Consider the following 15,065-nt stretch of genomic DNA (forward strand, 5'->3'; position numbering starts at 1 on the left):
ACTGAAAAAGTTGTTTCTTTATCCAATTCTGATAGTAAACAATGACGTAACAGAAGCCATAATTAAATTTACGGAGAATTACTGTAGTATTTACAAGCCACAAACAGGAAATTTACTCACTATGATGCAAACCACAATTACATCATTTGAAGCCAAAATTGTAGTCTTAGTGTAGACTGATTGGGGATTTTGTGGCTCAACTGAGGAAACTCGCTCACCACTGCAATTTTGGTGACACTTTGGACGACATGCTGCGAGACCGGCTCGTCTGTGGCTGCAGGGACCGACGCCTGCAATTTAAACTACTTTCCAATGCTGCACTAACCTTCAAGATTGCCCTTGAATCGGCCAAGGCTGACGAAACAGCTGAACGTGGCACTAAGGATCTGGCTGGAGGCCACTCACTACACAAGATGTATGGTCAACAAAAACGGCGCACAAAAACTTTTTCGACGAAGCCGCCCACTCGAACTCCTATGAACCAGCCGCCCACTCAATCTTGCTCTCGTTGTGGTGCTGCCCACTCCCCTACAACATGCAAATTTAAAGATTTCACCTGCCACTACTGTCAGAAGCAGGGACATCTAGCCTCAGTTTGCAGGAAGAAGGCCCGTGACCAGACAGAGAAGAAGGGAAGTGCCTCCCAGAATCACCAGATACAGGCTCACAATTCTGACACAGAGGAGGAACCCTGCCCCTTGTGCTACTCCTCCACACCTCGGACCAAGCCTATGGAGGTAACAATAACACTAGACAATGTTGAAACAGTTATGGAGTTAGACACGGGGGCCACTCTCTCGGTGATGTCTGAGAGCACGTACCAGACACTCTGGCCAACTGATGGTCGCCCCCCTCTTCAACCCTCCACGGCCCGACTCTCAACCTACACGGGTGAGCGTATTTCGGTGTTAGGACAGATAACCCTGCGTGTCTCCTTTCAACAGCAGAACCACAGTCTCTCACTGTTAGTGGTACCTGGTACTGGCCCTACCCTCCTAGGACGTGACTGGCTGGAGAAAATCAAGCTTGACTGGCAAAGCATTCACCAACTACGGCAGGTCACGCCTCAGCAGTCAGTACAGCAGGTTCTGGATCGCTACCCTGCTGTATTCAATGGGGAACTCGCCGAGATTGCTGGCTCCACGGTTACGCTGCATATTGATTCCTCGAAGCAACCAAGATTCTTTAGAGCCCGACCTGTTCCCTACTCTCTGCGCACTAAGGTGGAAGAGGAACTCACACGACTTCAAAACCAAGGTGTAATAAAACCTGTTACTTTTTCGGAATGGGCTGCCCCAATTGTACCTGTGGTCAAGCAAGAAGGGAAGATAAGGATATGTGGCGACTACAAGCTGACGGTGAACGCGGTAGCAAAGACTGACCCTTACCCACTCCCTCGAATCGAAGACATTTTCGCATCTCTCGCGGGTGGAAAGACCTTCACAAAGCTGGATCTGGAGAACGCGTACCTACAGGTCCCCCTAACTGAAACTAGTCAGAAGTACACCACGGTGAACACCCACAAAGGACTGTTTCAGTACCAGCGTCTACCTTTCGGCATTGCCTCAGCTCCTGGGATTTTCCAGCGCACTATGGAAACCATCCTACAGGACCTCCCTCACGTATGTGTGTATCTTGATGATATCCTTGTTACAGGTGCAAGTGAGCGAGAGCACCTCACTACCCTCGAGGAAGTGTTTCGCCGCCTAGACAAGGCGGGAGTCCAGCTCAAGCGAAAGAAGTGCGAGTTTATGCTGCCCTCGATTGAGTACCTGGGACACCGCATCTCTGCTGAAGGGTTGCAACCGACTGACAGCAAGATCAAGGCTCTCAAGAATGCCCCAGTTCCAATCAACGTCTCTCAACTCAAGTCATTCCTCGGGTTACTAAATTACTACGGTAAATTTGTACCTAACCTCTCAACTGTTCTTGCCCCCCTCCACAGTCTACTTCATAAGCGTACTGCCTGGACGTGGGACTCAACGCATCAGTCGGCATTCGATTACGTCAAGGACCTCCTGACCTCTGACACAGTACTCGCCCACTATGACCAGACGAAGCCCCTGATACTCGCCTGCGATGCCTCTCCATATGGTATTGGCGCAGTACTCTCTCACACATTCGAAGACGGCTCCGAACGCCCAATTGCCTTTGCCTCTCGCACCTTAGGACCAGCTGAGAAACGGTACTCACAATTGGACAAGGAAGGTTTGGCAATTATCTTTGGGGTAAAATGGTTCCACCAATATCTGGCAGGCAGGCATTTCACAATTTTGTCTGACCATAAGCCCCTCCAGCACCTATTTCAGGAAACCAATGGTATCCCTACCCTGGCCTCGGCACGGATTCAGCGATGGGCACTCACACTTGGTGCATATGACTATGCCATCCGGTACAAACCTGGCACAGCTCATGCAAACGCCGACGTCCTCAGCAGACTACCCCTACCAGATTCATCCCCTACCGAAGAAACCCCTGGTGAGATCACACTCTCAATTAATATGCTGCAATCCATCCCAGTGTTGGCCAAAGATGTTTGCTCATGGACTACTCGCGATCCGACTCTCTCCAAGGTTCGAACAATGCTATCCTCTGGCTGGAAGGAGTGCACAGACCCCGCTCTCAAACCCTTCATACAGAGACGAGACGGACTCAGCCTCCACGATGGGTGTATTCTCTGGGGCTCTCGGGTCGTCGTTCCACAACAATGAAGGGAAACCGTACTGGAAGAACTACACGAAGGACACCCTGGTATTGCCCGGATGAAAGCTCTGGCTCGTTCTTTCGTTTGGTGGCCTGGTATCGACAAAGAACTTGAACTGAAAGTGAAACAGTGCGAATCCTGTCAGAAGAACCAGTACCTCCCAGCAACAGCCCCGATACAACCCTGGGAATTTCCCAAGACACCATGGTCACGACTCCACATTGACTATGCTGGCCCGGTCGATGGACATATGTTTTTGGTGGTAGTCGATGCATACTCTAAGTGGCTGGACGTCCGAATCGCCAAGCAAGCAAACTCCCGAACCACCATTTCCATTCTCAGATCGATATTTGCTACTCACGGCATCCCTGAACTGATTGTATCCGATAATGGAACACCTTTCACAAGCTACGAGTTCCAGGCCTTCACTCAGTCAAATGGCATCAGACACAACACGTCTGCACCCTATCATCCCGCAACCAACGGACAAGCAGAAAGAGCTGTCCAAACGTTCAAGCAATATCTCCGAAAAGCCACAGAAGGTTCCCTGGAAGACAGGTTATCTCAATTCCTGTTTAGGTATCGAATAACGCCTCACAGTACCACTGGCTCAGCACCGGCACAGCTACTGATGGGACGCCTACCCCGATCACGGCTGGACCTACTCAGACCGAATCTGCACAACAAGGTCCAACAACAGCAAGAACGTCAGAAGGCATACAAGGATAACAGAGCACCGACTCGCTCTTTTGCCATCAACGATGCTGTATTAGTGGCTGATCTCCCCGCTCGAGATACCTGGCTGCCTGGTATCATAACCAAGATTCTCGGTTCGCGCAGCTACGAGATACGGTTAACGGACAACAGAACTATTCGTCGACACATTGACCATATCCGAACGAACTCTATCCCCAGGTCAAGGGACACTGAAGAACTCCCAACCGATTGGGTACCAAATCCCATGGTGGACGCACCTACACTGCCGTCTCCATCACTTCCGGAGAATCCACCAACTGATCCTCCTCCTCGACGTTCTGGTCGCACCTCCCGTCCTCCTGACCGACTGGTTGACCAGTACGCTTGACTGTTAGGTATGTTTAATCTAGAAGGGGAGGAAATGTAATGACTTTGCTAGTTAGTTATTCACTTAGTCATTTCCTGTTCTTAATGTTTCCTGTGTTGTAATGTTTACTGTTTAATTGTACATGCGCATGAGTTCTTATTACTAGTTAACACTTCTTTTGTATATTGCTTTGTGCTCTAGCCCGGCGGCCTGCTCCTAGCGGCGCCCTTTGTGTATGGGAGCCTCTGCTCCACTGTCTTTTTTGTCTTAGTATTTACCGTCTATGTTTTGTGCATACAGTTAGTTGATCCATGGTTGAATGTTTTAAATCTTATCTTGAACTGCCGCACGCTGCTCGGTGCACGAACTCAACACTTACTTTATTATAATCAGTAACTATTACATCAAAAAAGCGAAAATTTGCACCTGCGAAAATTTCCCGCTATATATACGGTACATCAAAAGGCCATGATAATTATAGGCCAGTCAATATAGAAGTAGAGAAAAAGAAGAAGGAACTACCGTATAGCGCGAAATTTTCGAGGCACTTATATTTCGTGGATTGGCCTCTAAAAGCCATTTCGTTGCACAATGTTCGCGGAATGACTGCTTACCGGAAGCCACGCCTTTAAATCTTGCACGTTATAGCAGGTAAAGAACGATTTTCGTGGACTTAATTTTCGTGTAGGATTGCTAACCCACGAAATCCACGAAAATTAAGCCCCTCGAAAATTTCGCGCTATACGGTATATAGTATAGGATAAGCAAATAAGCAACAACCCCACATGCAGCCTAATTCTAGCTTTCTCTATAATAAAGTTTCGTCCCTTGATGCGTAGAGTCGACAGCATGATTATAATTATGTATATCTGCACATGCTGGATGAAATAATAGCATTTCATGATCCTGTAAAAGATTGTAGATCATAATCAGCATGCAGCTAGTCCATCGTACCTATGTGCATGACATGTATTATATAATTATATCAATCTATACATGACTTGCATAAAATGTTTATAATTATTATTTTAAGCATTCGATGACCATGATATCTATGCGATGACAGTATAAATTATGGAGTATAAACGATCGGGTGTGTGCATATAATTACTACACAACAATTATAAATCTGTAAAATTTATAGGCTGTATAGATCTAATTGTAACACGTGTTAATGACTTTTAAAGATGTGTATAATAAAATTATCTACGTATAATGAAAGTGAACGTTACTGGTTCTTTACAAATTAATTAGACCTCTGAATCATCAACGGTTGAAAGCTGAAAATCGGCAGAAGTTATTTGCTGCCTATTAGTCTGATTTGGAATAGACTTTCGATTCCTCTCATCATTGGTAATGCAGGCTTGTGTAGAAGAAACGGACCTTGGTCGTCGAATCTCTGCCACGTTTTGGTACGAGTGACCTTGCTCCCGCAGTGAGGTGCGTCTGGCTGCTTGTTCTTGAATGCCGTCTTGATGAAAAGGTTGGTAAGATTCCATGTCCACTGATGAAGTGTTCCCAAGCTCTCGTACGCATCTCTTGCCGTCCTTTGTTGTGACTACTTCCACATAGCCAGAGGTGCGCCCACGAGCAGAGGGTTGGGGTTGGTCCTTGAAGGGAGACGTTTTTGGCTTATCTTTACTGACTGGTTTTGCTTTGGCAAGGTTTTCTTCAGATGAGACTGGGCTCAGTAATTTGGCTCCATTACTGACAGGGACATCAATTTTAGTGATATCGGTCATGGTTGTGACTTGACTCTCGTCAAGATCAAATGACTTTTCGGAGATGCTGTGTATCGACAGGCAGGTTACTGTGAAGTGAAGAGTGTATTATAATAATTATGTGCGCATTCATGTAAAGACTATATGGAATCCCTCAGAGGAAAAATTTGGCAAGGTATAATGATATGTGAACTTATGCGTGCACACATTCATGGCTTGCCTAGATACAGCACAATTATCTATTGTCGTAAGCCAGCTGCTGACTGTAACTAACATCATAATATGCATGCATGCGTTCGTGTGTATGTAAACAATCAAGTGGTCTTTGTAAAAGGTGACATTAAACAGGACTGGATAGGTCTACGGATGAAACAAACTTCCAGACAATACTTACATGCCCTGGCACACATAGACTCTATAGGCCTGCGCGAGTAGTATCCTGATTAGATATTTTATCTGACAGTGACAATGACCACGTAAATGTGAAGTCAAGAGAGTCATTGTTATTTCAGATAATGATTGCGCAAGATTTATGTGCCTAACAGATGTAATTAAGAGCATAGGCTATTCTGATTGGTATTATCCTAATTGGGTGGTGTGGTTGTTCTGAATGAAATCGGTATAATTATGTGCGTTGGATGATGATTGCTTCCAACACAATAAGTTGTGTGAAAGTAACTCGTTAATTGGTCTCTCTGTTCCAAGTTAAAAGACTATTGCACTTGCATTGTACATGTTCAGTTCATTGACCAAACAAGGAAGTTTTAGGAAACAAGGCAGCAATCCCAAGGATTGTTTGTACCATAATATGTACTGTGGATTAATAGAGTAACTCACCACCATTCTGCAATGTTGGAGAGGACCTCATAGAGCTAGCATTACTGCGACGTGGGGTTGGTGGTTGTGGTGTCAACCTCAGTGGAATCTCATCATATATATTCTCAGTTTTGCTTGCTCTCCCTACCGAGATCTCATCATAGTGGCTCTGAATGTCCTGGTCAATGCTCAGTCGAGGGTTACCACCTCTACTAAGGAAAGACGGGGGGTCTGGGGAGAAAAACCACAATTATGATAATAATCAATATAATCAACTAATTATCTGTTTACCATTGATAATGTTGACAGAACTTACGGACATTATTTCTTGACCACGGTTGCTTCATAGCCGATGAATTTGACCCAGTTGGCGCCATACTGATGTATCCCTCATCAAACGGAACAGTGCTGTAGTGTTCCTCCTTCTTAGTGCTTTTCCTGTATGAGTAATTATTTTATGATGATTATGTAAGTAATAGTAACAGGAACATACTCATAGCGTCCTATGCAGACACAGCAAATGATAACAGTTGTTATCAGTAGAATGATCAGCAAAATGACAAGCACCAAGAATGTAATGCCAGCGTATGGATTAGCCAGAAAACTCCCGGTCAGACCGTCGCCTAAGAAAATTAGTATCATTATAAATGTACATGTACTATGACGCCAATTGAATCACCAGTAATTTAGTGTAAAAGGGGATTAGAATAGAACAATTTGGACAAAGCGGTTAGTTATTTTTCAATAGACGCTATTGTTGACAGACTGGCAATGATTACTGAAGTGATAGAAGTGCCAAAAGTTGAATAAGCACTTAACAATGCCAGCCCAAACTTAGAGAGACTAAATAGAAATGATAATTTTTCTTGGGACTGCATTCAATACCTCTGCTGTACGTGTTCTGTGTATAGCTAGGGAACAAACATTGTGCATGAAATTTGGCCGATGATTATCAAGCACATACCTGAGGGATTGTAAACATTTACATTGTGTATGAGAATGTATTCTGTGATGACACTGCACTAATCAAGCACAGAATATAGAATAACAGGAATTGACATACCTCCTCCAGTGCAAGGCAGACTGGAGGGTAGCGAAGTGGTTCTCCGTCCCTCCCCCCTCTCATTAAAGGCAAACACTGAACACTGGTAAGACCCCAAAGGCATCTCACAGTTGGCAGGGAGGAGTATATTGGCTGAGTAGCTTGCCATCGGTTGACTGTCCAGGACAACATGTCTTAGAAGCTCATTGGCTGTGCCTGTTGAGTTGTCAAAGCACGAGACAATAAACCCAATGTAATCAATAGACTGTACGGAGGTAGCTGACACTGACCACTCCACAAGAACAGGGAATGGCTCTCTTGAAGAGGTGATGCTTGTGAACACATTCCCAAGGATTGTGGACGGAGCTGCAAGAAAAACCTTGTTTTATGCTTTATAAAACTGCTGCAGCAAATTTGGTGTGATAAGCTCTTATTGTACAGAGGCCAGACATGCACTTGAAAAAGTGCACATAGTAGTAATTAAAGACACTATTCTAAGCATAATAAAAATGTTATGCAAAATCACCTAGAGGCTATTATATATCTTAATGAATAGACAATGTCATATACTGGCAGACACTTCTATTATCAAAACATACCTTCCCTATGGGTTGTGACTGATATCCTTTCTTGAGGCCCCTCTCCAACCACAGTGGCTGCAGCTATATACACATTGTAGGTAACACTTTGATCCAAGTACATCAACAAATAGGAAAAAGATGTCTGATCTTGATTAATCCCTATGTTGAAATATTCCCTGATAACGAATGATCCTGTTCTCCCTGGGAATCGGGTGTCTTGTTTGTACAGATAAAGCGCGAATCCGTTCAGCTCTCCAGCTCTAGGTGTTTCCTCGTAAGTCCAGTGTAGCTGTACACTGTCAGTCCCAACGTTGGTGGCGTAGAGTTTGGTCGCTGACTGTTTTGGAACTGCACGAGCAATGGACATAACAATAATGAACAATGTTATGAAGTACTTGAATACGTATAATTATTGGCTAGAAATTACTTTATTGACATTGTGCAGTTGTATGCAGCTCGAGAATGCACACAACTGACCTCAGAGACGATCAACTTTAACTAACCAATGCATAGAGACAACTATAAAGTCATACCTGTAAGTCAAGTAAAATTAATGAATAGACCCAGGCTACAACTTAAGTCATGAAAGAGCCCAAAGACTAATTATCACCAACATCTTATACATGTACACATAACCGCACTTGTCTCAGGAGTCTTCAAGGATATTATTGAGCCAGGCTGCCCCACTCCGTAGGTGTTTAGAGAAGCCACTGAACAGTCGTATCTCGTGAAAGGTTTCACCTGAACCCGAGCATTCTCAAACACTTCATCCTCATCTTGAAAATCAGACAGCCATACTGTATTTCTCACTTCTTCCCTGCTGATCTCAGCTCGACAAGTGATGACGTAACCGAGTAGTTCCACACAGGTAAAGTTGGACTCACACACAAACATCTCCCATTGAGCTCCAATGAATAATGAGTCTCTGTTCTGGCGCATAACTTCAAACACCACATTACGAGGTGCGCTGGGCCTCCGATTGAGATCTACTGATGGATTTTGTGTATGTAACAAAATATACTGCATCATGCAGGCTGTAATCACTAAAACCTCCAAGTAAAATGTGAGCAACATGAAAATTGACAGTACAATTTAAAATCTAGACAAGCATCTACAAAATAACTTGCACTAGCTGAAACACTTCACACTGCATGTATACACGTATGCAGGCCCCATTAATTGAAAATGAAAACTTTGTACTCACCCGCTGGAGTGGAGAATAGGATGGGTGTGCTAGCTGGCCCCTCTCCTACCTCGTTAAGAGCAGCCACCGAGCACTCATAGTGTGCAGCTGATAACAAGTTCTGCAAACTGTACGTGAATGTTGAATTGGATACCATGTCTTTGATGTCCAAATTCCAGTCGTCACCGTTTCTCATATAGCGACAAGATATAATGTAATTTAATATGACTCCATTGGCCAGGTGTGGTGATACAGACTGCCACTCAAAGTGAGCCGTGGATTGAAGGAGGGAAAAAAATGCAACAAAAGCTTGGGGGGAGCCAGTTGGAACTGTGTGTGTGTGTGTGTGTGTGGGGGGGGGGGGTACGATCACACAATAGTATTTTTACAGCACCATAGACATAACACCCAAACGTATACAAACAAGCAACAATTAACTTACGACTCTTGTTAGTAGTGAACACAGTAATGTCACTGAAGTTGCTGGACAAAAAAGCAGTCCTTCCAAATAGAGTCCCGCTTCCCACCATATATGTGCCATCACCACCATCCACATAGCCCACCACACGCACTCTCACAGAGTACTGAGTGTACGGTAACAATCCACGCATTTCGTACCGCTGCACAGAGTCTGGGGTATGTGTTACACTGTCGAGCCTGGTTACGGAGGACAGTCCACTTCTCTCCACATTGTATGATATCTCGTAAAAAAGATTGTCAATTCCACAGGTCATGGGCTCCTACAGGGTACACAAATTACAAAGGTTACTAAATGTACATAATCAGCACAGTGCAAATAGTATAGGATTGTATGGCATGTTCTAATGAGGAATTTCTAACTGGCAGTGCATGACTCTATGATTTTAATGACATACACCATGCAGTCTTACCGTCCACGATATGTTAGCAGTTGTTGGCCCACGAGTGTCTATCTGAATGTGACCAGGGGCGGTGATCACTGTAGGAAAATAAACGTTCACTGCATGCATACTGAAATGATAATATAACCAGTTATACTTGCTGGATTTTTACTTGCATGCATACTGTTGCTGTTAACCGTTCCACCATTCATTGTGTTGTGCAATACTAATTATCTTCAATGTGACGTACCATAAAAAGAATATCAATGTAATGTACATGTAGTATGGGTGTAACAGAGCACTATATAATCATAATTATTATTATCATACGTTTCACAAACCTGGAGCCAGTGTGGTAATAACAGTGTTGTCAGAGAATGGGCTGGAACCAAGTGTGTTAGTAGCACTGACTTGGACCTCGTACTCTGAGAGGGGCGCTAAGTCACCAATGGTCAATGATTGCTCCTCACTGCTCGAGGGGTCCACTCTCCTGAAAATGCCATAAAAACAATCACCTTAATAATAATTATGGCCTGCTAATAATAATTATAGGTTGAAACACATGCTATACGGAACATTTGGAGTAACCTGCATGGCTGTATTAATTATGGAGGGTGACCTGGTTATAGGATGAGTGCAATTAAGTTTGCAACACCAATGGTATTCGTAGTAGAGGTACTGGTACATGTAACTAACATGGTAATCCAAGGAAGCTGGGTATCCAGAGGGTAACGGACGTAGGGCCGATACCTTATAGTATACGCGTCTATCTCATGCCCTCTGTAATTGTCATGAGTGGTCCACTGAAGAGTGACAGAGGTACAACTGAGAAAGCTGGTTGTAGGGGGGTGGAGCTGGAGGGGGGTGCCTGGGGAGGATACACAATATGTTACTATAATTTTGGAAATCCATTTTTTGTTTTCAGGCTAAAACTACTTCGCTGCAGTTATAAATGTGAGTGTATATAAATAATTATAGCTAAAAAAAAGAATATATGCATGCACAATTATAATTATGTTAAAACTGAATGCAAACTGAATGCATGTAATTAGCAAAATGGTGCTGATTCCCTGGCTCACCTGCACACTCTAGCTCAACAACCAGTCCACTGGAACAGTTGTTCAGAACACTTACGGGTGACCTGCATGATTGAAGGTTGGGCTCACTCCCTGTGCAATTCAGTGGAGACACAGTCACTGCTCCTGTCATGTTCACTCCTGCATACCGTACAATAGAGTACATGGTAAAATGAAAGAAGGCACCCATAGAAATGCTTAACACATGCAGTAACTGCGTGAGAGAAAATATTCGTGTAACTTTAAAGTAGCAATTAAAACACAAACTTTAAGACCATAAGTAATAAGTTATTATACCTATATGATTATAGTTTACCTTGAGAACCTATTATCTGGTCGTAACCAAGCTGACGACAAGCAACAGAGGATTGCTCGGTTGTCCACAAGCTGTCGTAACAGACTGGGCTCCAAATAGTACCACGCTGAATACCAAGTCTCCCAATGTTCCTGCTGCTGGTCATTGATTGGAGTCGAATCGAGTACTTCACTGTATCAGAGAAAACGTGTTCTCCGTATTATATCACAAAACCATCAATTAAATATCTACACCGTTCACGGCGTTGCATGTATAGCCGATTCACTCCACACAAATAATCCAGTCTGAAGACACAGGGTATACTACTTACCCTGAATAAATATTTTATGCACAAAAAAGACAGCATAATTCTACATATGCAGCTCTGCTCTTTCCTTGATTATAGCCACAATAGCTTGTTTTTCAGTGCAAAATTGCTTCAAAATACCGCTTGCCAATCCTACATGCAGTGAACCTACCAGTTCTAACAATAGTTGCAGTATATAACTCTGTTCTAAACATAAGAATTTGGAAAGATAATAATAATTACATAATCTGCCAATCATACGTACATTATATACATCATGTAGGCGGCACCTATTTAATTATACAGCATTTGGTCATGTTTGTTGTACTGTAATTGGACTATTCAGTGGCAATGTTCAAAATAAGCGAATGCCTTCAACCCCCCACATTCCAGACTGGTCTACAATAGTGGAATTATTAAAATGTGTGGATACAAACAACATAAAAACAGTTGCTTCAGATGAGTTTTTGCGGGTGAATCCCTGAGCACGAATATTTTAACCATGAATGAAGACATCATTGACCATACATTATTATGCGCCCGCTGCTAGCTATCAAATGTTGCAATCAATTCTGCATATACATGTAAGTGGCTGTTTTAGGAAAGCAATTTACCAACAAAAGAGACACCCGGCCCTAACAACTATTTTGTTGTACAAGTTCTCTGCAGCAGCCTTATAGCTAGCTACGTCTATATAATTATGCACATGGCACATGTTTTGGCCTGCAGTGCAGGCAACCACGAAAATATATCCACGAACACACTTATAACCACACCCTCAGATGCTAAGAAGGGTTATGGTTTACTATAGCATGCACAGTAGTACTTTGAGAGCCCTCACTCACCAGCACACCTCACTCCAGCGTCTCGTGTGTGTAGATTATAGAAGGGCAGACTATTGCCTGTTTGATACTCACAGTCCTGCAGTGAGACAGCTCCGTCACTGCACTGCACATCAGTGAGCAGAACAGGAGTGTGCAGATCAGCAGGAGCAAACACTCTACCAGAAACAGCTGACTGCATGTGGTGCATAGTGTAAACATTACGTTAACAATTAGTGTGATAAACATCAGCACATTCATAGACGACCCCTTTGCTAAAAATAATGTTGACCAAAATCACTTTATAAAGACATAATTTTTATGTTTAGACTACTTACCGTATTACTAGAATGCATAAAACATATGCAAACTTCAGCGAGGGTTGATCAATTCGCAACAACAAAATCGCAAAACCTAAATTATTACTAGTAAACACACACGATCCTTGTCAGAACGCAATAGTTAAATCACAAAGGGTCAAATTTTCTGCTGATTTGGTTCATTCGCAAAGGTTTTTCAGCAGCAAAATATTTAGTAATATACATGTAATGTACATGGTGGAACAATAATATTAAGTCGATCTATCCTTATACACTTGTTGTAGTATGTATTTCACTGCAACTCACGTCAGCTGCTGAGAATCCAAGTTGCTTGCATACGACTAAAGCATCATCAAGCCCCCAGTTTGTGTCCTGGATGGTGCCCCAGCTGTTGTTAACGAGCACCTCCACTCTGCCTTCAAATGGTGACTGGCCACCTCTCAACCGCACCGACCAATCTTTGAAGGGAGTACAATAAACTACGAGTGTTTTGTGCATTGCATCTATGCGTACATCCTAGGAATTATAGTGTGTGGTTTGCATTTCAGGGACAAGCCTATAATTATAATTATAATTATGAACAAACTGTTTGTGTTGTAAGAACCATATCACTACAATACGGACTTGTTAAAACCACAAATACAAACATTCAGTAAACAATTATATTTTTGTATGATCCGTCAGTTCTACTTGGCAGCACATTGCACTGATCAAACATATAGAGACTCTATTAGGCATGCATGCAGCTACACACCCTAGTGACCTCAATCAATACTTTCTTTGTGTGAAAATTCTTTTTCACGGTCATGTTCAAATTCTTTAAATGTTAGCTATTCAGTAAGTGTAATTTATGTCCTTTGACTTATTAAATGTCTTTGGTGGCTGGTTTCAGTTTTATTAGGTGTGGCATGTGCACAACAACAACAGTCTGCTGTATCTGTAATCAAAGTAGACTATTCTTTGACCTTGCGCTTACGCTAATAATCTAGTGTGTATACAGTAGATAATAGATGCGGACAAGGCGCTCGTCTGGTGAGAACTGCCAGAAATAAATTTTTTTAAGTCAAGCAGTAGATCTAGCAGTGTGACAGGGCCAGGAAAACATCCATTATATGAAAATAATAATTGCAGAACGCTATGTTATTTTTTCTTTCTAAATCCTGAATTGCTTTTGAATAGCTGGACGTTGTAAGCAGCCACTGAATTTTTTCATGATGTTCTTGCATTTTGAACAGTAGGTTTCAACCGTATAGAAACTGGATTACTAACCCTATAGGCCATGCAAACCATCCATTAAAAATCGGCCCGAGAACAAGGCTAGCAGGAATGTTGCAAGATTACAATTCCTTTTCCACTATATGCAAAGGAAAATTAACTAGTAGATGGCATAGACTGAAATAAGAAAATTACTAGCTATTATAACATACATAATTATTGTGCAACCATAGGTTCAGATATCTATATCATCAATTGTGCCTTTGATGGTACTAACTTCTCGGAGGTGAGGGCTGAACGTATATACAAAATTATGTTAGTATAATTATGCAACCACTGATCCCAACCGGTGATGTGCAGACAATGAAACTACCAGGTCTAAACAGCATATGCTACATGCCTACTTAATGACATTTTGATAAGCCCAAAATTGATTATCAAAGGGGAAATGTAAACTGTCAAATGTTTTACAAATGTTGGAAACAACCTGACAGCAAGAATATAGTTAGTGATAGCAAACTGATTTTTAACACGTAACCGTGCAGATTAATACAAGCATTGTGGACTGTATAATTATCACTAACTTTAGGACTGAGTTTACTACCAACCGCTATCCGCTATAATTATGGCGCACCAATGACCCGTGCAAAACTTAATGACATTGCAGTTCACTATACATAGGACAATGGATTATAATGAATGTGAAGTACATGTGTCCTCCAACAATGAAGCATAGGGCATCAGTCAAGGATCTAGCATAGTTTACACCAGCTAGTATAAAACCTTCTGCTAGATGGTGGCTCACCTTGTGCATGACATAAACAGCTATAGCTCAGCAGCATCACAATTACAGCCTTGATTGCAGCCATTGGGAACAACATTGCCTTCATCTCAGCTTGATCAGTTTGCTTTGTCAGTGCAACTTGCTGCAGTTTTATGAGCTTGCTGGGCTACAAATTTGGCATGAATGTGTAGATCTACAAGTAGACTATACATCTATACCTATATATGTGGGTGTACACATGCCAATTGTTGTAAACACTAGCTCAGTCCAAAGGAGT

At 42.6% G+C, this 15,065-nt stretch overlaps 2 protein-coding genes across 3 annotated transcripts; one reads left to right on the forward strand and one right to left on the reverse strand.

Annotated features, from left to right (window-relative positions):
• Positions 1 to 2,762: 2,762 nt before the first annotated feature.
• Positions 2,763 to 4,121, forward strand: LOC135335759 (uncharacterized protein K02A2.6-like). The gene has a single exon (XM_064531301.1). It carries the CDS (start codon positions 2,763 to 2,765, stop codon positions 3,786 to 3,788), a length of 1,026 nt encoding a protein of 341 aa, XP_064387371.1. The 3' UTR covers positions 3,789 to 4,121.
• Positions 4,122 to 4,735: 614 nt separating this feature from the next.
• Positions 4,736 to 14,980, reverse strand: LOC135336300 (uncharacterized). 2 transcript variants are annotated; one of them, XM_064532061.1, is made up of 17 exons: positions 14,810 to 14,980; positions 13,096 to 13,247; positions 12,494 to 12,665; positions 11,363 to 11,533; positions 11,050 to 11,187; positions 10,667 to 10,838; positions 10,312 to 10,460; positions 10,001 to 10,068; positions 9,553 to 9,850; positions 9,132 to 9,440; positions 8,569 to 8,913; positions 7,946 to 8,275; positions 7,368 to 7,712; positions 6,798 to 6,927; positions 6,621 to 6,742; positions 6,326 to 6,535; positions 4,736 to 5,577 (listed from the first exon to the last, which is right to left on the reverse strand). In XM_064532061.1, exons 1-17 carry the CDS (start codon positions 14,892 to 14,894, stop codon positions 5,018 to 5,020), a joined length of 3,756 nt encoding a protein of 1,251 aa, XP_064388131.1. In that variant the 5' UTR covers positions 14,895 to 14,980; the 3' UTR covers positions 4,736 to 5,017. The 2 variants fall into 2 exon arrangements, with proteins under 2 accessions (XP_064388131.1, XP_064388130.1); XM_064532060.1 differs by having other exon boundaries at positions 8,569 to 8,916.
• Between the last annotated feature and the right edge of the window lie 85 nt (positions 14,981 to 15,065).

This window comes from Halichondria panicea, chromosome 5, assembly GCF_963675165.1.
Source record: "Halichondria panicea chromosome 5, odHalPani1.1, whole genome shotgun sequence".
Taxonomy (NCBI): domain Eukaryota; kingdom Metazoa; phylum Porifera; class Demospongiae; order Suberitida; family Halichondriidae; genus Halichondria; species Halichondria panicea.